At 38.0% G+C, this 27,463-nt stretch overlaps 3 protein-coding genes and 1 long non-coding RNA gene across 5 annotated transcripts; 3 read left to right on the top strand and 1 right to left on the bottom strand.

Annotated features, from left to right (window-relative positions):
- The first annotated feature begins 4,909 nt into the window (after positions 1 to 4,909).
- On the top strand, positions 4,910 to 12,482 carry LOC145215676 (uncharacterized). Its single transcript, XM_080084421.1, has 5 exons — positions 4,910 to 5,086; positions 9,243 to 9,387; positions 11,026 to 11,145; positions 11,455 to 11,565; positions 11,638 to 12,482. The coding sequence occupies exons 1-5, from the start codon at positions 4,910 to 4,912 to the stop codon at positions 12,480 to 12,482; spliced, it is 1,398 nt and encodes a 465-aa protein (XP_079940547.1).
- A 268-nt stretch (positions 12,483 to 12,750) lies between these two features.
- LOC145215075 (uncharacterized) lies at positions 12,751 to 16,297 on the top strand. Its single transcript, XM_080083724.1, has 6 exons — positions 12,751 to 12,924; positions 12,990 to 13,145; positions 13,371 to 13,520; positions 13,659 to 13,759; positions 13,830 to 14,315; positions 14,730 to 16,297. The coding sequence occupies exons 1-5, from the start codon at positions 12,790 to 12,792 to the stop codon at positions 14,059 to 14,061; spliced, it is 774 nt and encodes a 257-aa protein (XP_079939850.1). The 5' UTR covers positions 12,751 to 12,789; the 3' UTR covers positions 14,062 to 14,315; positions 14,730 to 16,297.
- An 8-nt stretch (positions 16,298 to 16,305) lies between these two features.
- Positions 16,306 to 19,530, bottom strand: LOC145215076 (uncharacterized). 2 transcript variants are annotated; one of them, XR_013857199.1, is made up of 5 exons: positions 18,866 to 19,530; positions 18,510 to 18,695; positions 18,301 to 18,439; positions 17,570 to 17,878; positions 16,306 to 16,645 (listed from the first exon to the last, which is right to left on the bottom strand). It is a non-coding gene; the product is annotated as an uncharacterized LOC145215076 (long non-coding RNA). The 2 variants fall into 2 exon arrangements; XR_013857198.1 differs by having other exon boundaries at positions 16,308 to 16,645; positions 18,514 to 18,695; positions 18,866 to 19,529.
- Positions 19,531 to 21,216: 1,686 nt separating this feature from the next.
- Positions 21,217 to 25,885, top strand: LOC145215679 (uncharacterized). The gene is given in 9 exon segments (XM_080084424.1): positions 21,217 to 21,321; positions 22,680 to 22,744; positions 22,746 to 22,782; positions 22,962 to 23,134; positions 23,540 to 24,405; positions 24,571 to 24,696; positions 24,939 to 25,061; positions 25,195 to 25,284; positions 25,734 to 25,885. Coding segments are annotated over 9 exon segments (1,737 nt in total).
- Positions 25,886 to 27,463: the final 1,578 nt, after the last annotated feature.

The following is a 27,463-nucleotide window of genomic DNA, read 5'->3' on the forward strand; positions in this document are numbered from 1 at the left end:
ACACCAGAAAATTTATTTCTTTGTTGCGTTGACTGCTACAGTACAGAACTTCGTTGAGATTTAAGTACTGTGAAGATTGATTAGAATTCTACCCCAAAAAGCGAAAGTACAATAACGTATAATGCAGGAAACGAAAAACATAACAAGCCTAAATTGTGTTGGGGGTCCACGGACCTATAAAATTTATAAAAGGGGTCAGTGACTACAAAAAGGTTGGGAACCACTGTTCTAGACACTTTATAATCTACAAAAAAAGGTAACAGTGAAACAATGTTGGACAATCATTGTGATTGGTTTATGTTGATTATTGTCACCAACTTTAGCAAGGTTACAATTTTGAACTTATTGAACTAAGTCAAACCCGGATAAAACTTGCAAGTGCTATAAAAGCAGTGGCAGTTTTGAGAGGTAAACACTTGTAATGTTACTGTGTCCGGAAAAATAAACCAACCAGCCAATACCACATATAATATTATGCATTATACCGCATGATGTGTAAAGTGTGAGAATATAAATTACAAACCTTCACCTAAACACCAATAGTTTTATAACAAAAGAAACCAGAAAATTATAATGTACAATAAGGAAATCCCGGCCCAAACAGACGTAAAAAGGGACACGCTATATAATTCAACCATTTTAGCAAAAGCTCATGCCATCATCCGTGATACGAGGGCCCCAACAGTTACACCCGTTTATAGGCTCAAGAGTCACAAAAATATTGATAAAAAAGTGCAAAACAAGCATTGTGTAAAAATGATAGAAAAAAAGATGTCCTGCTCCCGCCCAGTTCATCTTTCTTGATGGCTTCGACTCGTTTATCCGACCAATGTATGTTTTTGGTGAGGGAGTCGATCGCTATCGTCGCTACCTTCTTTCTTTTGCCTGCACCAAATTCAATAGCTCAGATCCACTATTACATAATGACGTAATATACCGAGTGTGACATGTCTTGTTAGTGTAGACCAGTGGTTCCCAAGCTTTTTTCTTTTAAGGCGCATTTTAGAAAAAACAAAAATTATTTGGCGCACTTCGAACATTTGAAGGCACTAACTATGCTGACAAAGGCACTCACTATGAGGTCATAAAGCCGCTATACAGGTCACTCTCATAGTTAAATAGCCTAGTTGAACATCTCAGAGACGTGGAGCATGTTGGCCTGGTGGTCTAAGCACCTGGTACTACTACTCTACTTGATTGATTTTAATTTCAATATTTTTGCGGCACACCTAATGACATCTCGCGGCACACAAGTGTGCCGCGGCGCATAGTTTGGGAACCACTGGTGTAGACTGTGGAGCAATAATATTTGTGTTAATCGTTAATCGCGTGGTATTTAAAATCACTTTGGGTTGCATGCCATCAAAAGTGGCGCAGTGTTAATGTCATATGTGATGCTCAAAAATAACTGTCACGTGAAGTTGTGGCGAAGTGTAAACCACCTGCTTGTGTGCGATGTATGGCGGACAAATGCAGAACTCTTTACAAATGGTGTAACTGCGTGGCCCCTCATATCACTGACAATGGCAAGAGCATTTGCCGAAACATTTGGATAATAAAGCATAAAGCACTTTTACGTCTGTTTGGGCCGATATTTTCCTCATTAAACTTATGAACATGTCAAGTGTTCTAAACAATGTATAATTATATTTTATGTCACAAGAACAGTCCTTGAATTAATCATCTTCCTTTAACTTTTCTCGCACTTGTAAGTTTTCTCACGTTCCAATAAAAACTTTTCCACGTTTAATAAAGCCTCAACTAACGCTGGTTTGTTATACGTGTTTGGTAAAAAAATGCATTACATTTATTCAAATTTATACAGATATTAGTTATTGATCCAAATTTGATTTTCCTGAAGTTTGACCCCGAATGACCAAAGTTTAGATGGCCACACCGAACAGGGCCTCAAATAAAACAAGTTTAATGGAGTATAAAAAGACAATAACATTAGATAACAACGGAGCCCCTTTCAACGTTCCAATACCATACAAAACAAGATCACAACGCTATAGCGTTACGTTTTTCCACCGCACGCATAGCACTATAGGAACAACACGAGACCCAAGCGAGAAATGCCTCAAACTGAAAACGAAACATGGGAGTCCCAGAGTCACGTGATCCTAAAGACCAATCACTTATTATCGCGTGATAGAAAAAGCTTTGTTTCGTGCAAAACAGATAGCTTACGAATTTGCGTGAAACTGAAGTCATAAAAGATCGGTTGATTCGGCCGAATTTATTCGGTAAAACTGACGAATATTCGATTTCGGCCGAACCCAAATTTAGCCGATTCGGTACATCTCAAATAAATATGCATTCAAGTAAAGCATAAATAACAACGCTATTAGGCACACCAACTTACCGGTAAATAAACCGGGTTGCAACAGTATAATGCACAACACAACGTTTGCAGGTTCACCTTGGGTTCGCTACAATATAAGACAACGTGTTGTCAATAACTGGTACTGAACAGGCAAATCGTAATAACATAGAATGCTCACCAGTAACTCAAGTCTTTACACAGCTCAAATATCACCGTCGACAGTTGGCATATTATCAGCAAACTTCCTTCTTTACATACAAAAAAACACATACCAGTTAGTTACCTATTACATAATCACTTTCACGCGGTCAGCACATAAAGCAGACACTAATAAACGCAAACCATGCGGTCTCGCACAAGGTAATTGCGCCACAATGGATTTGACGTCACAATGTCATTGTTGCGTCAATAGCAATGCCAGGACGATATTTCTGGCACCCGTATATAACAACTTCCACTAGAGGCAAGAAATCTTACACATAAAAACATTCACCCGATGCGTGGTTCGAAAGATTCTAATCCCGCTCGATAAAAAGAGAATATTTTGCGTAACACAGCCGATCTTAATCGGGGACATCGAAAAGAACCGGGTAAAACAGTTTTTTGCCCTCCTCGCTTGATTTTAATTTGATAACCGGTTGAGGGAAAGAATAAGATTACGTAAAGCAGGTGTGACAAACTTAAAAAAATAATTTTGAACCCAATTTAAACTATATGTGTTGTGTTTAAAAAGAACGAAATCTATGCAGTCGAGTAATGATGTTTTGGCAAGTTTGGCAATGTTATTACTATATTTGCTATTTTGTGTAATTGAAAGAAGAAAAAATTAAGTTTTTTTTTCACTGCCTTTAAACATCCTTTTCCATAAATCTCTAGCTATTTAGGGTAATATTTTTTTTCAAGGAAAAAATGTTTTTTTTGTTTCAAAAGATATGTTTTTTTGTTGTTCAATTTTGTTAAATGCACAAAATTAGCATACGGTACAACTTTTTAAGATTTCTGTGTTGGACTGCTAAAACACATGTGACGTCATAATGCCAGGGCGATTGTTTTGTGATCAGCTAAGCGATTCTCTCTTGCGTCATCAGTATGTGGGTTGAGGTCGTTCCGTCACAAACAAAAAAACAACGCAGATTTGTGTAAATTTGGTGTCTGGGATAATGTGGGATTCTGATTTAATGAGAAGCTTCCGAAAGAGCATAATTATTAGTTAGTCATAGGCTTAAGAGGAACTCTTTAGTAACTAGTAGTAACTCATATTTACTGAGTTTTTATAAAAAAAATTAGTGTGTTATTTTTAAGCCTTACATCGTTTAGATCAGTTTAAAATATTTGTAACATTGTTTTTTTAAAATATTTTTGTTTCAAAGACGGAGTTTTGCCATGAACCACGGTTCTTACTACCACGTAGGTACCACCTGAGCTCTGAGCCCTTGTGTTGAAGAAATTCCCCTGCAGGCAAAATTTATTCCATCACAATAACTGGCACCTTGACAGTGGCGTAGCCAGGTTTTCAAAATTTTCAAAGTTGTATATTGAGAAACTTGAATTTAGTGTAGTTTCGTCTCTTAACTATCAAAGGAATACATAAATTGTCTGTTGTCGTCAAGTTGTTAAACGAAATCCGTTCTTTATATATATTTGTGCAAACATATGGCCTTTACGCCGAGGGTTAGCAAAATCGGTATTGGATAACAAATTATTTGGCCCCCAAAATTTTCGGCTGCCTACGCCACTGCACCTTGACGTGGTGTGGTGGCTTTTTACTAAGATCAGTTCCCTGTCTCTAATTAATGCTTTATAAGTTTTTCTTACAAAAGTGACGTTCCAAACACTGAATTTTGAATAGACCAGCCCCGGAATTATTAAATGTTTTAGTGTTTGTGAAACAATTTGTTTCGAGTTATCCAATCTTTCGTAGTTATTTACATTTGAAATAGCGGGCTTGGATAAAGATTTGAATAGTTTCCTACAATCGCTTTGAGGAGACTTGAAATTTAAAATTTAATTGAGTTCAGTTCAGTGGAGTTTATTTCGCCTAGGAAAATCGTTGCAGTTCAATTGCGCTAAAATATTCACCAAGCGGGAAATAGCTGCGGAACGTTAAGACGACAAAGATGTGGACACAATTGATGGATGTAACTTAATCACGGCAAAGCAAACCTTCAATATTTTCCTGGCTAATCTAAACCCTCAAAAATGAAACTGCAATATACGCGTAAATACATAAACCAACATTTTCTTTCTTCGCTAACTTTATAGGTTGTAAGCAAGTGGATTTATGACATTACATAATAATCAAAGTTGCATTGACTATCTGATTTATAAGTTAATTCCACGGGAAGCAAACAGGATTGTTGGTCCGCATGGATTTTAGGCTGGCTGGTTAGTAAAATAAGAAAAAATGGAATTAGCGAATAATATGGTAAATCTAACAATAAATAAATTTATTTATACAAGCAACGACAAGTGCTACGGAAAGTTTACGGCTAGTATCTCAGGTGCCGACACGGACTTTTCCGGGAAGACGTATACTATAGTCTGGCGCTAATGTAGGATGAACAGTACAATGACAGTAGTAGAATGAGTGCATTGAAAACCGAACTGCTTGAGTTTCAAGCTACGAAACAGGTCAAGAGAGAGGAATTACCTTATGAAGGAAACAAACTTTCCTTAAAAAATAGTAGAGCTGAAATGAAGGGCGGATGTAACCTGCACAACAAGAGAACAAGCTTCGGACCTTGCAAGATATTACTGGAGGTATCGTATGTACAAACTCGAGGCTTTATAAAAGCGATGAGAATAATGCAGGCAAAATTTCCAAATGCCTTAATTGTTAAAAACATGGAATAGCACTATGGTAAAGTAAAGAACATAGTGCATAGAAAAGACAAAGAATGACTTTTTTCTGGAATGAGGATACTCACAATGAACAACTTTGATCGAAAAAAAAACTATTCTCGTCTACATTCGTCACCTATCATGGACAAGGAATAACCTGGAAACACTGTGGAGAAACAAACCGCAAACAGTCTGCTTGTGCCAAAAGAAAAGAAGATTGTCCTTTGTAAAAACTGGCAGAAACAAAAACAAAACGCAAACAGCGCCGCAAGTAAGAAAATTGGGTCACGCTTGTAAACCCAGATCTCAGATAAGGGGGTGACGACTCAACGCCTCCAGCCTGATAGTGACCCTGTCCCAGACCCTGGAGCATCACATGATGTTGAACAAAACAACCAAGAAGAACATTAGACCTTAATTATTGCCCCAGGAGTGACGCGAAAACGCCCTCGTAACAGTCCAACAGAATTTCAGGACAGTAAACCTCGTAGTTTGTGCGAGGACACAATCCCAGGAAAATGCCAGCTGCTGGAGTGCAAGCTGGAGAGGAAGCATAGGCCTTTTCAACAATGTCTCGGACGCCCTTCTGCAATCTCAACTTTGGCTGTAGCGAGGTCGAAAATTTGTGGTCATGAAAGTATACCAGGTGCCGACATAGGCTTTCCGTTCTTAACTCGGCCGCTTGAAGCGGGTCGAGATTCGACGAGGTGCACCCCTTTGTCGGTCTCTCACCCGAAATGTACTTGAGCTTTCGGCTCGAAACTTGGCACGAATATTCACAAGGCATTTAACTTTCCACTCACTTTGCTCTCACCCCACTCATCCCACCGACATACCCCCAGGCATTATGGCGTCACACTTGGACGAAAACTCACAGCTTTTCAGAACCTGTTTGAATTTTATAACAGTATGCATCATATAAAAATAACATACAAATTTTTACTATTATGAAAACCTGAAATTGAAGTAATATACTACTTTCTAATTTGATGAAGACCTTTCGTTGTAGTTACCGCAACGTTGACAAACTTTAAATTTTGTTTGTCATTGTACCTATAAGTGAGCATACGCAGATCATCGGCGAGCGAGAGGTGTTCAGCATAAGCGAGTAAGTTTGGACGTTGAATATATGTACGTAACGTGACCCGATTGAGGTAATTTTTTGCATGACGTCATCCAAAGCCTTGATGACGTCACACACCAATTTTCAGCTTTCTGCGATGGTTATTTCGTAAAGTGGGAAATTTTTGTCAGGCGTTAGGGAAAATGTGTGACGTCACAGTGACGTCATTATATGCGTGACGTGTCCGCACTATGACATAGATAATCATATGTAAATGTCATTGGTGTATGTACAGGTATGACGTAGTTCTGACGTGTGGTCATGAAAGTATGTAAATGTCATTGGTGTATGTACGGGTGTCGGGTATGACGTAGTTATAACGTGTGGTCATGAAAGTATACCAGACCCCATATTTGTGACATTAAAATTGTATGATTAAAAAATTAGCAACAATGGCTTGTAGCTGCAACTGTAAAAAAATTATTACCTGCCAACACAAGTAATTCTCTGAGCAACACTTTAATAAAAAAAAACATTTTTTTGATTGCTTTTTGCAAAAGTAAATATATTTCTTTTAGTCCCTTTATTTGCAACTTTTCATTGCAGACTGCAAACATCCCATGAGGAACGGGCACAGACGCATTTTCACTAAAGGGACGGATGTGGTATTTGTTTGCATAAATTCGTTTTGGTTCGGCCATTAGGTTTACCTTACATAAACACAAAATACTTCCTTTTGCACAAAATAACATAAACATAGTAGAAGGGTTAATATTTTTACTGGAACCATTATACCTTTGCTTACATCGCATACCGCTTGTACGAAATACGTCGAAAGTGCGCCACATTAATTACACAAGCACCAGTCAAGCGTGTTGGAAAAGCTATTATCCCAATTTGTGCTCAACCAACTGGAAACCAACTGGATTTTATTTTATCATTTAACAAAGTTTAGGTTAGCTGTAACTACAAACACAAAGCTTCAAAACAACCCTCAAAAAACTAAATTTGAACTGCCCAGATAAGAATTGAAAATTAGATGATCAATGCGATTCGATCAATGAAAAAGTACACAGACTGTTTACTCACATAATATTTGTCTGATGGTATCGGCAAGGTTCGTGAATTTATAGCGGTGTTTAACAATTGATGCTTGCTACAGTAATGGGTAAACCTTTGTCATTTTGCATATTAGACTTCGATAATTGTAGTTTCATTACGCAGTGGTTGCTTAAATTGTCAGTTACGAGTAAAGATAAGGATATAAATATACTCAAGTAACATAAATGCCTATCGAATATGAGCATAGCAAATAGTTTATGTGGTAACAAACAGAACAAACACAAATACAGAAAACCACCAAGCTACTTTCTCAAGTTTTGACGACTTTGACTCAAATGGATTTGGACAAGCAACCGGAAGTCAGCGAAGGTAATTAACGATAATCGTTTTAGCAAAGTAATTCCAAGCGGAAACAGACCCTGGTATGAAATCTTCTGACTTGTAGGAATTGTAGTTATCATAATCCTCTTGATGTATAAGGTGTTGCTCTTGGTGCACAATTTGTCCTAAACAACTGACGATTTAACTCATTTATTATTGGAGGTTAGGTTTAAAGATCACCGATGCATAAATGTTTTTGAGTTTGTTTGCAGCAGCCAGCGCACAGACTAACCACTGAATCATACAGGTTGATACAAACACTTGCGCAATGTAAACAATCGAGTTTCTATCGTTGTGAGACGATACCAGGACCCTACGTTGGTTACCCGTCACGCCTCAGTGGTGTTCTACTCCGACCCGCCAGCTTTATATTTGCAAAGTGACGTGGCAGACTCGATTGAAAGCACGTTTTGCCTCCACATCTATATTTATTCTTTAGTTCAGTATCATTTGTCGGTAGACTTTTTTTTCGACTTGCACGTTGCCGCAAAGGTATCGTAAACGCTGCTTCATATGGTTGAGATACGTTACGTAGCATAGTTTAAATAGAGGAACGTGGCAAACATTCTTATTCCTAAAGGGGTAAGAATCTTCTGATAATATCTGCTTTGGTTTGTTTCTTTGTTCTTTGAATAAAAATGTATCTCAACAGGTTTTACTTTTATAATCAGGCTGCCAGGTCACACAACAAAACGTTTTTCTCAATTTTAATTTTACGTTTTTTAACCCGTTCCTTTTCATGCTTTGTAATTGTTTAATTGGATGATAATCATCAACAACGAAGCTGTTTCAACGAAAGTCAAGTAGAAGATTTATTAAAGCTCCGACTATACATTTAGGGACATTTCTAAATATGTTGTATGATTTCCAACACCCTTCATTGCTATTGCCTTTACGAGTTATGAAGAAGGGTTATCAATTTTATAGAGCTCTTCTGGCAAATGTATTTTTACTCCGATGTTTCGACGTTTTATACAGGTCGCCCTTGTCAAAGTAAATAACACTAAATGCGCGTAATGCAGTGCACGATAAAAAAGACTATTTCTTAAGTCATGAAATATTCACCAACGGGGCAACACAATGAACATCAAAACCAAGTCAGCGAAGACCGACGCGTTCCTCTTCAGTTTTTTTTTTTAACGAAACCAAAAGTGTTTACGGTAAATTAATAAGCTTACAGACAATCACTTTCTTTGAGGTAATTCTACGTAGAAAACAGACCGGGGTAGGAGATACTTTGACCCATAGGAACTTGTAGTTATCATAATCTTGTTGACATGCCAGGTGTTGCCGATGGTTTTGTTGTGGTCCGTTTTTATTGAACCTGTTACTCTTCATATGACCCAGTAGTTTTAATGGTAATTAAAGATGTATTAGTACAGCAATTGTCCTGACTCACTAATGATATAAAACAAAAAAAAATTTTGGTTTATAAATCTAATTCAGTTTAGAATACATACACGGTGTTGCCGAATGTTTTGTTGTGGTCTGCTTTTATTAACTCCTACCGCATAGGACAGCAGCTTGTAGTTAAAGATTTCCTGTAGTATTGATGATATTACACATTAGATACTTGTATTTATTATTTGTATTTCAGTGCCCTTCACATCAGGTGACACCGAAGGAGGGTCAAGCGAACCAGCAGAGGGCACACAAGAGTATTCGGCATCTCAAACAGGGGAAATCCCCACCTTTAGCCACCAGGAACAATTAGGTATGAGATCAATTGACTAGTTAAAACTTTAAGTTGAACTGATTAGGAAGTTATCAATATCAAACCGCAAGCGTCAGCTGCCGGGTTGTAGGAATGTCAAAATGTGTCTGGCGGCTACTGACACAATTACTGTTTTGTGTCTTTGGCACTTTACTAGGAAAACTACACAAGAATGTATGTTAAATTAAAGTCTCTTGTGAAATCATAACGATTTAGACCAGCGGTTCCCAACCTGTGGGTCGCGACCCCAACTGGGGTCGCCTGACAATTTGCCTGGGGTCGCCTAAAGGAATGGCTCCCAACTCATTTTAGGCCATAGACTAATTTAACAAATAAAAAACAAAAGAACTGGGCACCGCATTCCTTCCCTTCATTGTTTGTTAAAGTATGTAAACTAGTAACTACATCTGGGGTGGATCTTTAATTTTCGAAGACTTAAGTGTTTTCACAAAATGCTAATTATTGCCTTGTATTACGTAATAATACTGCATTCACATAATCATCAAGTCAGAACCTGCCAACTTGTTTTGTATTCTCGCGATAATATCACTATCCTCCAATTATAACTTAATAGTCAACAGAACTAAAATTTAATTTGTAAAATTTCAGGCAGTCAATGATGCATCGAAAGTCAAGTATTAGGAAAAGAAAGTATAGTGAGAAATAAATTTTGCGGTATTAAGAAGTCAATTTTAATGTATAGCCTACTAATTTTATCCCTGGGGTCATAGGCGCCGTATAGGCGGTGGCTGGGTGGTGGCGAACACCGTGGATATTTGGGTTTGTTTGTATCGGTATCTTACGAAACACCGTAAAATCTGAACAAATTTGGGAACAGTTTTGCTTTTGAACAAGGGTGCTGACGAAAAAGCAACTATTTTAGTTGGTGCCTTACTTGTATGACGTCAAACACACAATTGTTGGCAGTGAATGATTGGCCACTATGGTGTACAATGCGATAAATGGTCACTTTGGGTGATACAAAAGCAACGACTTGACGAAACTGTTTCTAAACATTGCTAAACCAAAAAAACGTTAACGCGAATTGTTCCAAATCAATATTATTTTAAAAACATTTTTTTGTTAAAATTGACGAACTTTGCTTTTTATTAAATGTATATTGGGCTTTGAGTTGGAGCTCGTTTGGCTACACGCATTAGTGACGTCATAAAATTGACGTAATAATTTAAATCCACAACCTTGCATTTTTGTAAAACTCGGCGCCTATACGTGGGGTCACCGCAACTTGGGAACTGTTTTAAGGGGTCGCGGCACCAGAAAGGTTGGGAACCGCTGTTTTAGACAGTGTACACTGTTTCGACCTGTAAGGTCTCATCGGTGCAGTATGGGACAAGAGAGCAACAGGCTGAAAAGTCATTACACTGAGCTAAAATCACTTTGGACCCCAAGCAGTTGCTTGGCCAGTGTGAGCCAGTTTCCTTCATACCCAGTTGTGGCATCAAACAGAAAAGGTGATTTAATGGCTTTTCAGCCTGTGGCTCCCAACAAACTGGATGACTTCACTAGCCAATATGCCATATCTTTCGTCACTAGATGCAGGAGACCTTATTGATCGAAAAAGTGTGCATTGTCTGCAGTTTATCATTTATTGGCTCAAAGCATTTTCAAATTTTTTAGTGCCTTTCATATCAGACAACACCGAGGAACGATCAACCGAACCAACAGAGGGCGCACATGAGGCAGAGCAAACTTTTATCCCACAAGGGGAAATCCCCACTAACTTGCCACAACAACCAGGTATAAGATACATTGAAACGTTCAATGTGTTGTTATGCCAATAATGTTTGTTATATTTTTTACATTAAACCTAATCTTTTGATTAATTCAAGAGTGGGGAACTTTTTGTTAACAATTGTTCGTTTCTCACAAAGCCCGAACTGAAATTGCTTTTAAATCATGTTACTGACACGTCAAACAGTTTCACTCAGTAAAGAGACAATTTGCCATCTAATCTCTGTGGGTTATTATAGGTTTTATCTACATGAAAAACTGGACAATATTATTCATTAAATTAAGGTACATAAAAGTAAACCAATATAATTTTAGTTCCGTCTACACCAAGTGGAGTCATTAACAGAACAAGCAAAGAAACAGAGGGCGCACAAGAGGTACGGTCTCCATCTTCTTTTGAGAAAGGAGAAACTTCACAACAACCAGGTATGATATTCATTACCTCGGTAGTTGGCTAAAATTTAACTATAACAGCACTTTTGTTTGTTTTGGATGAAGGTGGCGAATTTAGGCAACGCATCAAAAATTATATCAATTTGTTGAAAGCAAAAAAGTTTGACGAAGCAAAATCGACAAATAAGCAACTTTCCAGTTTAATCAAAAGTCAACCAGGACTCACAGCAGAACTACTGCTAAAAATAGCCACAAAACTTCGAAATGGCGGCAAATATTTGGAAGCCATTTTGTTTTTTAGCATTGCTGCAGATTTCTATGTGCAGAAAAATCTTACCTTTTATGAAGCGACAAGTGTCCCGGTGTGTGCGGAGGGAATTAAACAAGTAGTCAAACTTTTGATGGAAAATTCTGATTTAGCTCTGAAGGCGAGTAACAAAGAAATCGTGCGCGCTCACGTGATCCCACTGATGCATGACATGACCCAGCAAATCCATGACCTTGAAATAAACGAGGAAATTCGGTATAAAGTGGAGGTTTGGTGTTTGCATTACATTGAATGGAGTCAACGTTACATCGGGGATTTGGCATCGAGGGAAACAACAATAAAACTTGGATTTGAACTTATGGAGACAAAGTTCGGGAATGAAAGTTCAAAGTATCTAATCTACGGTGTCTTGCTAAACAATCTTGGGGCTCTTTGTTTTGAAACTTCACGAATCAAAGAAGCAGTCGATTGTTACACAAAAGCAATCGAAGTTTTCAAAACAGCGAACGATTTAACTGAGGAACTACGAGGAGAATTTGTTGCGACTAGCAAAAGAAGTTTGCAATCAATTCAAGCAGGGCATCTAAAACATTTAAAAGAAGACTTGAACGTGCGTATATTTTGCAGCATTATTTCATCGCCGCATGTGAGCACTTGTCTACCTCATACCCTAAAACACTAAATGTTGCATTAATTAAATATAACGGAATATAAATGTTCAAAAAGTTTTTTTTATGGAACTAGTGTTAAAGTGGATACAAATGTAAAACAGACCATTGTAGTCAATACATGTGTTTGAATAGCAGTAAAATTAAAACACCAAAATTAAAAACCGAATCCACACCTTTCCCGTTACTACGTTTATGATCAAACCCTTGTTACACAATAAGGAAAATCTTTTTCCTTATAGTTATGTTGCTTAAACGAAATGTTTGTTAAAGCAGGAACATCTAAGGCGAAGGAAATCTTCTAAGGGTCACCATGTGTTGATGTCGTCTCAATCTGGTGATACTTTTAACTTAAGTACGAAAACTCAGATGCGTTCTCATGTAACGATATCACGACATCTGGAAAAAAATATCCCGATATCCTCATTAACCAGATGTAAAGCAGAAGCAAAAAAGGTCAGTTGTGCTAACTAAGACTTTATGCACACTGGTAAAAGCTTTTTTCAACCTTTCGCAAACAGAGAGATTTTGTTCACACTGATTCACGAAACATCGGTAAAGCAGGGGGAACGTTAACAGCCGGTGGTTGTCAAATTAAAATTCCAGAAGGTGCCTGTGATGAGGAAGTTAACATTGTAATCACTTCGCTTTATGGATTCAGAAACTCAAAAACCCAGGTGATATTCAAGACTTAAAATTAATTAGGACTAGCCAAGTTTTTCGTTTCAGTAAGACGTTGATTTTACGTTATGACTAAGTATCTATCTATTTAAATTTTGGCCATGCAAATTTCACAATTACCAGATGTTAAACTATTTTTTTAAATTTACGTCCAATTCTTGCCTTTTCATTTCTCCCAAATTGAAACGAAAAGCAAACATTTTTTTTCCTTTTTTGAAAAGATTTCTCCAGTAAACAAAGTAAATGCTTCGGTTGGCCGACTTACTCCGATGTTGGAATGTGAACCAGATGGTTTCAAGTTCAGGAAACCTATAGAAATCACACTTCCCACGTGTTACAGGAATGTCGAAGCATCTCCTGTTGCTGTAACAGTAAGTAAGCTTGCTAGTGGGTGGCTATTATGTTTGTCATGGCAAGGCATTTTTACATATTTCCAGATATTGTTACATCAATTCTAATAATTAAAGTCATGAACATTTAATCACCTTTTTTAAAAAATTTTGATAAAGATTCGCCACAAAACGACTGACTCCGACTGGGAGGTCCTGACACAATGCTTAATGGACCAAACAACGCGATCGTTCACCTTCCAAACCGAGCACTTCAGCATGTATGGCATTGCACACTAATCAGTATAATGTATGTTTGTTTGTATTACTAATTAAAACACTTGTATGAAGCTATGATGTGATCTGCACTGTTGGGAAGTTTATTGGTTTGATGAAAGAGACGGCAATCATCCTGGCAGTTTCTCCTTGCGTGGAAGACATCGTATCAGAAATTGTGGCACATGTGATTATTTGTGACAACATTGAGTCAGCGAAAGATGTGACGCCCCTTAACATGGTTTTCGACAAGATTATTCTGCTGAGGCTAGTACTTAAGACAAAAATGTATGATATTTTTTGTTGAAAATAAACTAATGACATGCAGAAACCAAAGACAAGATGTTCAAATCCAAGTTAGTGCTGGAAACGCGGTAGCAAACCCTGATGAACATATTGCTATACTGGAGGGCATCAGAGATTCCTGGCAGTTTCGCCTGACGAGACCAGACGGCGAAAACTGGAAAAACGGGATTAAGGAGATAAAACTGGAGATCAGTTTTAACGATCCAAATCTACGGGATATCGTCAAGTCTGTTTTCGTGGAAAAACGTCATTTAAGTGAGTAACAGATAATACTTGTTTCAAACACTCTCAACTTGTTCAATTAAAAGTCAACATTACAAAAAACATGGCACAGCTTAAAAAAGCAACATCAGACAAAATTACTGATATTAAATCTTTGTATGTGTGAAATTCGCGTTGCCTGTTGTCATTAAAGTTCTGTTGGTTATTAGAAGGCATAGGTTTGGGTAAAACACTTTGAACGTCGGAATTTCTTGGTTGAAAACTTGCGGAGTTTTAGCTGACTTAAATTGTGTCTTGGGCATCCAGTTTAGTTTGCATCATGAAAAATACCCATGTATTCAATTCTATTATAAAACTGTTTCCATCTGACAACCGTTTTTGTTTTCTCTAAATTTGTAATTTTTAGTAAATTTGTGTAAATGTGACAACTTTAATTTCTATCTTTAGCTCCAACTGGACCGAATCAAGTAACCAACATCGATGCGAGAGGCGGTTCGTTAAGATTTTAGAAGAGAAAGTCTTCACACCTGAATATTTCACTTTTAACATTTTCCCTACTTATCCTCTTAACAAACGTACACTGAAGCGAACACAACTCTCACAACAGAAAAATTAAAACAAATTGTTGCTAACTGACTGTCACATGAAATGTATAAACAATTGTGATTACGATTTTTTCTTGTAGGAGTAGGCCTGTAGCTTATGGTGACAAAATCAAGTTCCTCACCTTCAAGAGTTTTTGGCGGCCCGCGAACCACTCGGAAATCATCTGTTTTTCTCGGGCCGTAAAACGTGTTGCACAGCGTGTAAATATGATGCATTGATTCCACAGTAGTGATAGCGAAATGAATGTAACGTTTTTATAAAAAGATTTTAAAATGGCCTCTTGTGGGAAGTGGGATTCAACGATTGTGATTGTTACACCGTATTTTTCGATTGTTGTGTCATCGTACGCCGTGACGTTTAGATTTTTGTTTTTCAGGTGCCTTTTCAATAAAGGTTTTTAATTATTTTAGGGGCGTGAACAGAATAAACATTTTTAAATTCGAACATTTTTTGTTGGGTTGAATATTGTAACCCTCAAGTTACTTCGAAGTTTTCTTTCTTTCAAAGAAGGCCCCACGAGAATTAGGCGATGCAAGTGCGCGGAACCGGGGCCCATAAATATCAAAACTAAAAAGGACAAATACGTTTTAATGTTAACTGTTTCTTGTACCAGTACATGTTTTTTCTTTCGGTACTTTATGATGTAGTTGTCTTACTACAATTTGATGAGATAATGTTCTACATGATGTGTTATAACACCGTGAAATTGCAAGGATTGTATTCGAGTTCGGCGAAAATGCAACACCTGCAAACGAGCCGATTATTGAGCTGCGAACGTCATGACGTGTTTACACTTTGTACCAATGCAAAGTGTATACTACGTGCAAAAAAGTCCCGCCATAACAGTTGACAAGCAAAACGACTCTCTCCTGACATCTAGCGAACGATCGCAAACCAATTCCCAACTGTTCCAAGCGAGCGTGACAAGATAGACATTTTCTCACTGCCGAACGCGCTAAGCACGAAATCACACATTGTTTCTCTGGTGCACCACCTAGCGAAACAAATTGTCTATGTTTGAGTATCTTTAGGCAGAGAACTATGTGTCCTGTAGTTAATATAAATATGATGATTTTAAACAAACCCGAGATAGACAACCCGAAGACATAGTCCAAACAAGTCCTTTAGACACTTTTCTCCTTTGGTTCGCATCTTCTGTCAGGTGAAATTTTCGTCCATGTCACATATTCACAGCTCATATCCTGCCTTGACTTTAGGCATGAGTTTGTGCCTGTGAATTGTTTTAGGAAATAAAAACTTCAATAACCTGGAAACCTGTGACTAAACGTAACGGCTTTGTTGTAGCGACCCCTGTCGCCTAATTATTTCTCACGAAGCGTGACGTTTGCCCTTTTCTTATTGCGCGTGTTTTTGCCTTTTTCGTTTGGTGCGCACGTTTGCGATGCGTTTGGTTTCACGCGTCGTTCTTTTATTTGCGATTGAAATAAACGGACGCTTCATTGTCATGTTAACATAAAAACATAAATGTTTTGTCATGTAAACATTTAAACGAAATGTTTAGTTAATGGCGAATCTGAAATAACAAACATCTTATTGTGAAGATGGACACGCTGGATGAAGCAGTCGTGCCAAACTCACTCACAGCGTGAGACAGAATGTCAGGGACAATTGAGTTGATTGTCGTGTTGACGAAATTTCCTTGTGGTCCTGGAGTCAGATTTGCACCAGAATAAACACTGGCCCCGGTTGTCGTTGTGAAACGTCCCTCGTGCCAGACTGATATTTTGTACCTACCGCTTGACAATAAAGACAAAATGTCAACTTTGTGAATTGTTGCGTCGTATCTATGAACCATAAAGCTAATGTAAACCATCCGGAACAACAGGCCACTTAGTGGCGCGATGTGCTGTCAGTTGTCCAAAGAAGAGGGATTTTAGGTACTTAGTCAAGTCACTCCGAGAAACTTACGATGAACGTTAAATGTTTGTGACTTAGTATCTTAAGACAGTTCAGGTTGGTCGTACAAGACAATATCTCGGGGGTATCCACAGTCAATGTTAGGTATAATATTGCCACAATTAAAAAAATGCCTTAAGTACGACAAACCGCATTCAATTCTGTATGAAAAGCATCTTAGTATGAGAAGCAGTGGTATAAACCAGATGCCACTGACCTTTTTTAGGGGAAGTTATATAAATAGTTTACAAAAACCGAAATTGTGGTCTTTCTGCCGTCTTATTTGAAGTCAGATGGCGCGACAAGTTTGAAAAGGTGCGAAATATAAAAGAGCCACTTCTATGGAATAACGCTTCTTTAATCAGTTACAGGTAACAATATAGGCAAATGGACAACCATGATTTGTTAATTTCATGTGTGTTGCAACAAATGTCGATAATTCTGCGAAACTAGGTGAAAGCAATCCAATATGTTGTTGCGGCATTACTTTGCATGGAGTATTTTAAGTTTCAATATTTAATTTAAGCTCCATTTTATGTACATTTAGCTTCTGTGGCAATTACTCGGAAATACTCCATAGGGATCGTTAACTACAGTGATTTTAACACAAAACCTTCGCAAAGGATAAAGTAATAACAGCAAAAGGATAAAGTTGTAACAGCAAAAGTTGGCACGGCGGCGTATACGAGTTAGACACCTCTGGGTTATCAGGTTTAATAGTGGCGAAAAACAAACAATTTTTCTTGTTATTGTGTAATACACACCTTTGATCTGTCCGACGTTTACCACACTTTCCAATCGCCCAATGTTGCGTATCTTTGTGGGTTGTGCTTGTGACTTGTATGAACCTATTAGCCTGTGGTATTTGCCGGAATCAGTGACAAGTCAATGCGCGGTAACGAATCCGCCAGTGGGCGCTGTTGGCTTACGTTTTAATATCGGGCGGGATTTTCCCGTTGGTTTGGCAGCAAAATCTGCCCTTCATGAATTCATCACATTCCTCAGTGAGCAGCAAATGTCATCTCGCTACAGTGATTCTTCTCACTAGTTGGTAGTTGCATAGAAAGGTAGGACTGTAAGGAAAATGGCGTCATAATGTAAGTTGTTAAGACACATTTAAAGCTCCACCTAGTAAACCATTTATGTAATTCCATGCACTTAATGAGAGTTAAAACTGAAAAGGGATTAAGTAAAAAAGATACAAACAATTAAATAAAAGTAAGAATGAATCCTTACAGATTTAATGTACACAAACATAATAAATTAATAAGGGGTGGACAAAAATGTATTGTTAATCTTCGGTGCCACAAATCAATGTCATAACAACTAACTGTGCATGCTTAACAAAGTTTCAATGTAAACACAAACTGCCTCGATCGACAAAACACGATCTGCAGCATCTATCAAACAAAACATAGTTTTAGCATTTGAAGTGTTGAGTGAATACTGCTTGTAATTTGTACCTTTGCACAAGTCAAAAAAATGGAATACCAACCTGTAAACAGGCATGATGACCATTTAGTGTCCGAATCAATCTAGCAAATCAGTGATTATTATCACAACAGCATTTCCACTCTGGTCATCAGCAGTCAAACCTTTTTGAGAAGTTAGCAGCCAAGCTCCATAACCTGGTACTGAAAGTCAACAGTTTTGAATGAACTATTACAAATTAACACAAGAATCAATGCAAAAAAATACACTGACCTACTTCTGTTAACAGTAAAGATTTCATCCATAAATTTGTATCCAAAAGGGTCATTTTGAATCTTGTTCCCACCAATCATAACTCGTTTGGCCAATTCATGCTTTTTCTGCTCTTTAGTGAGTGGGGTATTGTCATGCTATCAATGCTCTGGATTGTTACATCACTGAGTGGTAATATTGTTGGTGCTGTTTAAGAAATATTACATTAAGTACACAAACTCATATTCAACCCACAATGGTCCAAAATTAAATGCAGAAAGCCCCCAAAAAGTTAAACCATTAAAAAAGTGTCATTTGGAAAAGATAAGGCAAAATAACATATATTATCAGAATAATATAACTGTTGAAGAACATACCTCAGCCAAAAGAAAGAGGAATTTAGGAAAAAAATATAACAATAAGTGGACAATTCCAATCTTAGAATCTACCTTGTTCGCTCAGAAACTTAAAAAGTATAAAAAATAGCAGTTTGGTTTTGTTAGGTGCATAACAGATCAAATAATTATTGATTATAATCAAAGCCCTAGCAGCTAGCACACTTAAAAAACATATTTGCATTTCACCATATTGTAACATTCTGAAAATAAACAGTTTACAATTTTAACCATTCAGGGGGTAACACAACACAAGTAAAACCAGACTAAACAAAAAACTGAACAAAGTAGAAAGTACAAACTACAAACCAAAGAGATAAAGAGCTCTAAAACAAGAAATAAATGAGTTTGATAGCTGAAAACTGCCTGTGATTTTCAGAAAATCGCTTCTGGTTTGTATGCACATTAAGTATGACATCACATTCACAGTTTCACACAGTGTACATTTGTGACATCACAATTGTATGATTAAAGAATTACCCGTTCAACAAATACGATGACTTGAGGCTGCCAAATGCAAACTTGCAACAGTGGAAATTTAATTACCACTCAAGTCTCAACACAAGTAACACCCTGAGCATTTCTGATTGCGTTTTCATTATTTTGTAGTTCTGCAAAAACATTTTTAATTATTTTACTATTTTGCAACTTTTCAGTGCATTATGAAAACATCCCATGAGGGAACGGGTAAAGTCACGAAGTTGGACGAAAGTAAAGAGTGTAGTGGCCGATTTTGTATTTTTCGCATTGCTTGGTGCTTTGGTTAGATTTGTTCATTAGTTTTACATACACAATAGACTTCCCTTTCCAAACAATAACATCAACCAAGCAGAAGGTTTAGTATTTTTACTGGGACGAGAAAACCCAGAAGTTGGTTATATCCCAGAAAAAGTTTGGTGAAGTATTTGTAGTGAATCCAGCAAATCTAATCTCATGACTTTTGCTCACATCGGATACCGCTCGTACAAAATAGGCCAAGTGTAAGCCCAAATTGCACAAGCACCAGTCCAGCGTATCGGAAAAGCTATCATCCCAATTTGCTCAAAACACACAAAAAATGCACGAAACACCTTTGTTTCCTTCCGCAACTGGTTGATTTTTGCAGCTGTGTGAAGTGGTTTTCGTGCCAAATTACCTATGATATATATATATTATACTTCGTTTGCCTTGCTAATGTACCTGTAAACAAAATACAACCAAGAAAATATGGCAACGTTTAGTTTTTTCTACTCATTGGTATTTTGCATGGAAATAAAATGTAGTTGCTGTAGCTAACAAATTACAATCACAAATATTACCAATATACGCCATGTGAACAATCCGTAGAACGAATAATTAAGGTTAGAGTATAAAAATCACCGATTGCCACGAGCTTTTGAGTTGTGTTTGCAGCAGCCAGCACATAGCAAACACTAACATCAGAATCACTTAGACTGATACAAACACTTGCGCCATGTGAACAGCCGCGTTTTAATCGTTGTGAGACGATACTTAAGCCCCTACGTGAGTTACCCGTCACGCTTTAGTGGCGTTCTACCCCCAACCCACCAGCTTTATTGTTTGCTAAGTGACGTTTTGACCTTTAGCTCAGTATAAATTAAATTTGGCCGGTAAACTTTTGTTTTCGACTTACACGCCCTACGATATCAGAAACGCGGCTTCATATGCTTGCGATACATTACGTGGCAGAGCCTGATAAAGGAACGTGACTTACTCTAAAATAAGCTTGGAAACACATAACATGTTATTTTAGGTCGTATTTTATACATGTCAGTTGCGGAGTCTGACTGCAAAACAGGTCGCTCCATAGAGTTGCGGCTGTTCCAAGCAAAAATGACAACTTCGGCATTTTAACCAACAAGCATAAAAAACCAAGCGGATTTTTATTTTATGATTTAACAAGTTTATTTTAACATTTAACAAAGTTTACTAACGCCAAGCTTCAAAACAACCCTCAAAAACTGGTTTGTGAACGATTAAATTGGACTGCTGAGATAAGAAATGCAAATTAGATGAATAAAGCGATTCGATCAATGAAAATTTGTTGGTTGTTATTCTGTGGTAGAATGATCTGTTATTAATTGCTGCGGAGCTTTTGCAGAAAAAATGACAAAAATGGGAAATTTTACCACTTGAACAAAATACTTATGAACCACCTTGCCGACTGCTCACGTGACAGCACATGAGTACACAAACTGTTTGTTCTCACATAATATTTGTCTGATGGTATCGACAAGGTCCGTTGCTTTATAGCGGTGTTTAACAATTGTTGCTTGCTACAGTAATGCTCGTCTGGGATTCCTTTCAACACCAGTCACATTTTGATACGCCCTATGCTTACACTACTCCCAATTGTGCCTCAAACGTGGATCAAAGCCGCTAATGCCGGTGGCTCTGCTTCCATGACCAATAAAATCAGTTTGCAGCAGAATCGAAAGGTTGGCGCTAACGCTTTTCGTATCTGCAACATTTCCTGTTGGTGGTTCGACCAAATGTTCAATGTTTGTGTTTGTTAAAGTTTAATTTTTACACCCTGTTTTTCTTTTGCTGTCCACAATGGTCGATCAGAAGATAAATTATTCAATTGCATGTGATATGTTAGATATGTTATTTACCAATATAAATATTGTGATATAAAACCCAATTTATCATGAATTTTTGGTTTTTAATTCAGTGCACCTATCATAATATTGTGTATGAAGGAAATGTCGAATAATTTACCGCACCAAATCGCCTGTGCAACACTGTCTAGTGATTTGTTATATTTATCGTTCTTTTATATTACTTAAATACTAATTAGGAAAAGTCCCGTTGGCTAAACGCTTTGGAAAACCTTCTTCACTTTTTTCAGCAGACATCAAGTTCTATTTCCTTACGCAGTGGTTGCTTAAATTGTCAGTTACGAATAAAGATAAGGATCTAAACACATATTCAAGTAACATACATGCCTATCGATTATAAAAATAGCAAATAGTTCATGTGCAAAATCGATTTAATAAGAAGTGGAATATACATGTTTGCAATGTAGAGGAAACCCACCTTTCTAGTTAGTCATTGTGTTTACCATACTTTGCGGCTCAAGTTAGCTTTGTGCTAAGAGTTTGGCCGTCGAACATCAACTGATGACGTCACTTCCAACGCGACCGTCTGAGCAACTCGAACAAGTATTGGACTCGCGGACCGAATTGTTTAATTAGCGTTGCGCAACAAATATGTTACGGTTAAAATTATCTTGTTACCTGCAAATAACAATCCATGCGTGGATTTTCTTTCTTTCACGTCAGTAACATGTAGCAATAAAATGAAATAAAGTAAAAAGTTCATACAATCCTTCTTAGCTTTTTTTATATTTTTCGACTATCAGGCGACAGGCCGAAAACTAAAAATTGCCCTTTGTCGTGTCATTATGCACAAGACGAAAGGCATTAGCAGAAAAGCGGAAGCTTTCTTTCATTCGTTATTGTTCAACGCGAAAGCCGAAGGTATCCGTTTTGTTAGTGTGCTTTTTGTTTGCAAAGACGCAGTTTACAATTCACATAGTTTGTAATTCATGATGCCCCATAAAACGACGACTTGTTATTTCACAAACTTTAAACTTGGATACTTGTATTTGTTGTGGTGGCATTTCAAGATTCATTGAATAACTTTGAACATTTCGTATAAACATGACGCAGTGCTCGTGAAAAACAAAAATAATTTAACCTGTAAAGAATTGTTTGAAACTAGTTAATAATAATTAAGCCGCAAGTACCCGCTACCAGTTTGCAGGTGAAAGTAAACATTTGTCCAACTTTAGCTGATAGCATCCAGTTTGTTTCATAACAGGAACGGAACAGTTTGTCAAGCAGGATTTTGTGCAAAAAAACTTCAATTGATTTACAATGGCTTCGAAAAACGAAGTAAGTAAAACTAAAAGTACAAGCTTAAAGGCATGCAGAATTTTTTTAAACGTTGCATTAGTGTTTTTTTAAAAAAACTGTTGCCTATTTAAGTTTATGTTTTCGAAACATGTAAATGTGCAAATGCCTTTAATTCATAAAAACAGTTTCACAAGTAAATATCTTTGTTTCTGAAACAGTTTCGAGAATTGGACTGTGGTGACATCACATGTAACCTTGATGACTTTGTGGCCGGTTCAGGAGGTTTCGGCGATGTTCTATTTGGATATCATAATGGGTTAAAGCAAGAAGTTGCCATAAAAATATTTGAGGTATCTGGTGGAAAGCAGGAAAAGGCGCGGCTTGAAAAAACGTAAGTTATGAGATTTGTCATTTTCGGTGGCGCAGAAATAATGCAAACATGGTAGGGATGTACTTTTCAATGATGGGTTGGTGCTTCAACTTTTGTAGAGGAATTTTGTGACGAAGCGCAAATAACTTTTAAAAATGATCATTTTAAAAACTCTTTCTAATTTTGAATTTTGTGTCTACTTGCTGGCGCAGTGTGGATTGATGTGTGTTGTGAAAGGCGACATTGTTAGTCTTTGCGAATAACCGAAGATTACAAAAACGACGTATCGGGTCTGTGTGATGTTTGATAAATTGTACTCGTTGTTATTTCGTTAATTAAGAAGACATACCAACCCACCGGTCCGTGCCGGACTTTGCATGTGGTCACTTACACAATACAGCTGATTAAAAAAACTCATTTCCCTAGAATCAAAGAAGAGATGGAGCACTTGCAGAAAGCAGATCATGAAAATGTTGTTCGGGTTTTTGGCTATGTCAAATGGACTTTTGCAATAGGAATTGTAATGGAATATTACAAAGGCGGGAATCTCAAAGAGCTACTTCAGGATACGTCAAAAGAACTCGGCCTTGCTTTGCGCGTTCGTATTTTATACGAACTAGCATCAGCAATGGCTTTCTGTCACAATTTACCCGACAAACGTTTAATCCATCAGGACTTAAAACCTGAAAATGTCATGTTTACTGAAGAGCTCCATTGCAAAATTATCGATTTCGGGGCCTCCGAACTGGCAACCCACAGTACTTCGGCAAATGTGAATCCTTTGGCACGAACCAAGAAGGAAAGGCCGCAATACACTCCCTACTACACTGCTCCTGAAAAACTGAAGGACCCCATTATGAAACCGAGGAAGCAGCATGACGTATATGCTTTCGGCGTGTTAACTTACTGGCTTCTTGCTCGCAAATCTCCCTATCCACATCTGACCGGCGAACAGCTAAAAAAGCTTTTGCAGCTAATCGAGAACGGAAAAAGACCAGACTGTCGAGAAATACACGATTGGATGCAAACTTTGGTCGGTGAAGACAGAGAAATCGCAAAGCAACTCCAACTACTCATGAAGCGATGCTGGGATCAAGATCCCACAAAACGTCCCACTATGACTGAGATAAAAGAAGAATTAAAAAAACACTTAAACAAACAAAACACCACCAAGGTACTTTCTCAAGTTGTAAAAACTTTGACTCAAATGGGTTTGGACGAGCAACCGCAAGATAGCGAAAGTCGACGCGTCCCACTTCATTATTTTTCACCCCGATCCGGAAGCTTTTACTGTAAGTTAACAAACAGATAATATACTTTGATTCGTAGGAACTTGTGGTTATGCTAATCCAGTTTGCCGATTGTTTTGTTGCGGTCTGCTTTTTATGAAAACTCTTACTATTCCACCACATACAGAAGTTTAAACGGTAGTTAAAGAATTTTAATTTTATTTTCAGTGCCGCCCACTGAAAAAATATCAGGTGGCAACGAAGGACGGTCAACCGAACCAACAGAGGGCGCACAAGAGTATCCTTGGTCTCAACAAGGACAGATCCCCACCTCTAACAGACAGCAACAACCAGGTAGGAAGTATTTTCGCTGTTTTGTATGCAGCCAATGCTTAACTGTACTTGCAGCGGTTTAATATCTGGAGTCTTACGTACATTAGTTTGGTGGAATGTCAATATTTGTACACCTCAAACAAAATCAATCGGTAACAGGACACTTTGTTTGCAAATTTCTTACTGTGTATCGGTAAAATTTCCCTTCAGAAAACAAAACAGTACAGAACAAATGTGTCTAGCAGTAAACAAAAATATTTTAGTGCCATCCATATCAGGTGACATCGAGGAACAATCAGCCGAACCAACAGAGGGCGCACAAGAGCATGCACAGTATTTTTCCCAACAAGGAGAAATTTCCACCAGCAGCAGATCGCAGCAACTTGGTATAAAATGCATTGACTGGTTCAAACTTGTATTAATCGTTTACCAATGCTGAAAATTACATTGTTAAAAAATTTTCACCTTTTTTAAACGACATTTGTTTAAAAATGCATGTAAAATATCAATTTTGTTTAGATCCCATCAGACCTAGTGCCGAGGGACTCTTTACCACGGTAAGAAAGTTCATCGCACGTTTTAACAGCACACCACCACAACAACCTGCAGGTAAACCAATCACATTTCCACACGTGGAAATACAATTCCAAACTGATTGGAGATCGTATATTGGAATTTAAGCGTTTTCGTTTTCTATACTCAAACTTCAGCTAGTTCTAAAATGATAATACGGCGAATTGTAACTGTTCAGCCCAAAGGTGGAAGTTATACTTCAAATGTTTGGCGCAGATTTTATGTTATATTGCACATTACTAAACTGCTTATCATTTTGTAAGAAACAAATTCAAGTCGTTATTAAGCAGTCAATAAGAATCAACCCGCAGGCTTCCGCTGCCGGTTCGTTTGAAAGTCAATATTTGTCGTGCGGTTACTGACACAATTATATTCGGTAACTGCACAGTTTGTACGAAATATTTTTGTGTTTTGTCATATTACTAGGAAAACTAAACAAGACTGTAGGTTAAATTAAAGTTTATTTGTAAAACCACATATTTTAGTGACCCCCATATCAAACACTGAGGAACAATCAACCGAACCAACAGAGGGCGCACATGAGACAGAACAAACTTTTATCCAACAAGGGGAAGAAAAAGGTATCAGATGCATTGAACCGTTACAATGTATAGTTAAGCTGATAGCATTGCATTAAATCTTCAGTTATTGTTGACCAATGCCACTTTTTGTTCGTAAACAATTCGTATTCAACAATCATTCGTTTCTAATAGAAGCGAAATTAAAATTGTGATTGAATCATATTATTTCTATCGTAGACAAAATAAAAACGTTAGTATTGTAGACCGCACTTTTAAAACCAAAAAGTATATAGTTTTACATACCAGGAGGAGCAAAAGCGTTCTTGTCGCAAAGAAGGCAATGCGATTTAAATGACGTAGGGGTCCCCTGCCAGTTCGCTGGAAAGCCAATGTTTGTATTTCGCATGGTAAGGTAGCAGTTTGCCACAAAATCTCTTGGAGTAAGTTACTATTTACTTTAGAAATAAAATTATCTTGATTTGGAAAAGCAAATATTTGCATTAGATGAAATCGTGGATTAGGGCTTGTTTTTGGCCGATTGAAAATATTCCAGATGCAGGGGTGTCGTCATGGCTAGCGGACTGACTTGTCATCCAAAGACCGCCAGTCCGCACTTTCCACACGGTATAGTGACATTATTTGTTCGGCTATCTGAGCCAAAACAAATCTATAAGGTATGCCGTTCTTGAGGTGGCGTAACCTTCTTGACTTACCGTTACTGGTCTTGAGCACAAAGCTGAGGATGTGGACAAGCTCCATGATCATATTGACTATGTGCTTGTCGGCAACATGCGGAGCAGTTTGCAGTTAAGGCCGCGGTGCCAGACTGTGTCGTAGGCAGCTGTCTAGGAAAACAGCAGCAGCCTCATTTTCGCTTCGAAGCTTTCCTCCAGATCTTGTGTGAGTAGAGTGGCTTGGTCCACAGTTGATCTTCCGCGTCTGAAACCAGTCTGCTCCTGGGGAAGTTGTTGATCGTTGACTGGCTCGACACGGGTGGATCAAGCGCTCATAAACTTTAAATGTGATGCAGAGCAGAGAAATGGAAGCGATGGATCTTTGCTGCATCGAGAGTTTTGTTTGAACTTGGGGTTGCAATTACTATCGCTTTCCTTTAATTTTTGTAATCTTAAGTTGACGCACGCAGGAAATTACACAACCCTGATTTCAGCTCGGTCTCCCGGTATGAAGCAAAATCTCTGGGCAAAGGTGATCTAGGCCCGATGCTTTACCAAGCTTCAGATGTTGAAGGACCGCATACAGTTCTGCCATGGTAGTCCCAAGAGAGGTTGGCGTCCGGTCTATTGGCCTTTTGAAAGGCTGAAACTTCCTTGGCCACGTGCCATGATGATTCGCGAATTAATGCCGTAAAGGTTCCGTCCCTGACAAATTGTGAAGCGATGACGTTTTCGGCAATTGGACACTTTGACGGAGGAGTCGTCGAGCTGCCAGTGAGTCTACTTGTATGCTTCATGCACTTTCGACTGGAATGTGTAAAGTCAATGGACTCCACCGCTTCGGCCCAGCAATGTCGACGTAGTTCGTTAAGATAGGATAGCAACAATCTGGCAGCTGCGTCCGTCTCGGTACCAAGGGGGGCACTATAAAGGCAGTCGCACACGATGCTGCTCGTGGTTGATTTTACGTGTTTGCCTGCAGTGATCTTTCGGTGTTAAAAGAGGGAAATTTTGGCATTA

Source organism: Phallusia mammillata, chromosome 2 (assembly GCF_965637545.1).
Source record: "Phallusia mammillata chromosome 2, kaPhaMamm4.hap1.1, whole genome shotgun sequence".
Taxonomy (NCBI): domain Eukaryota; kingdom Metazoa; phylum Chordata; class Ascidiacea; order Phlebobranchia; family Ascidiidae; genus Phallusia; species Phallusia mammillata.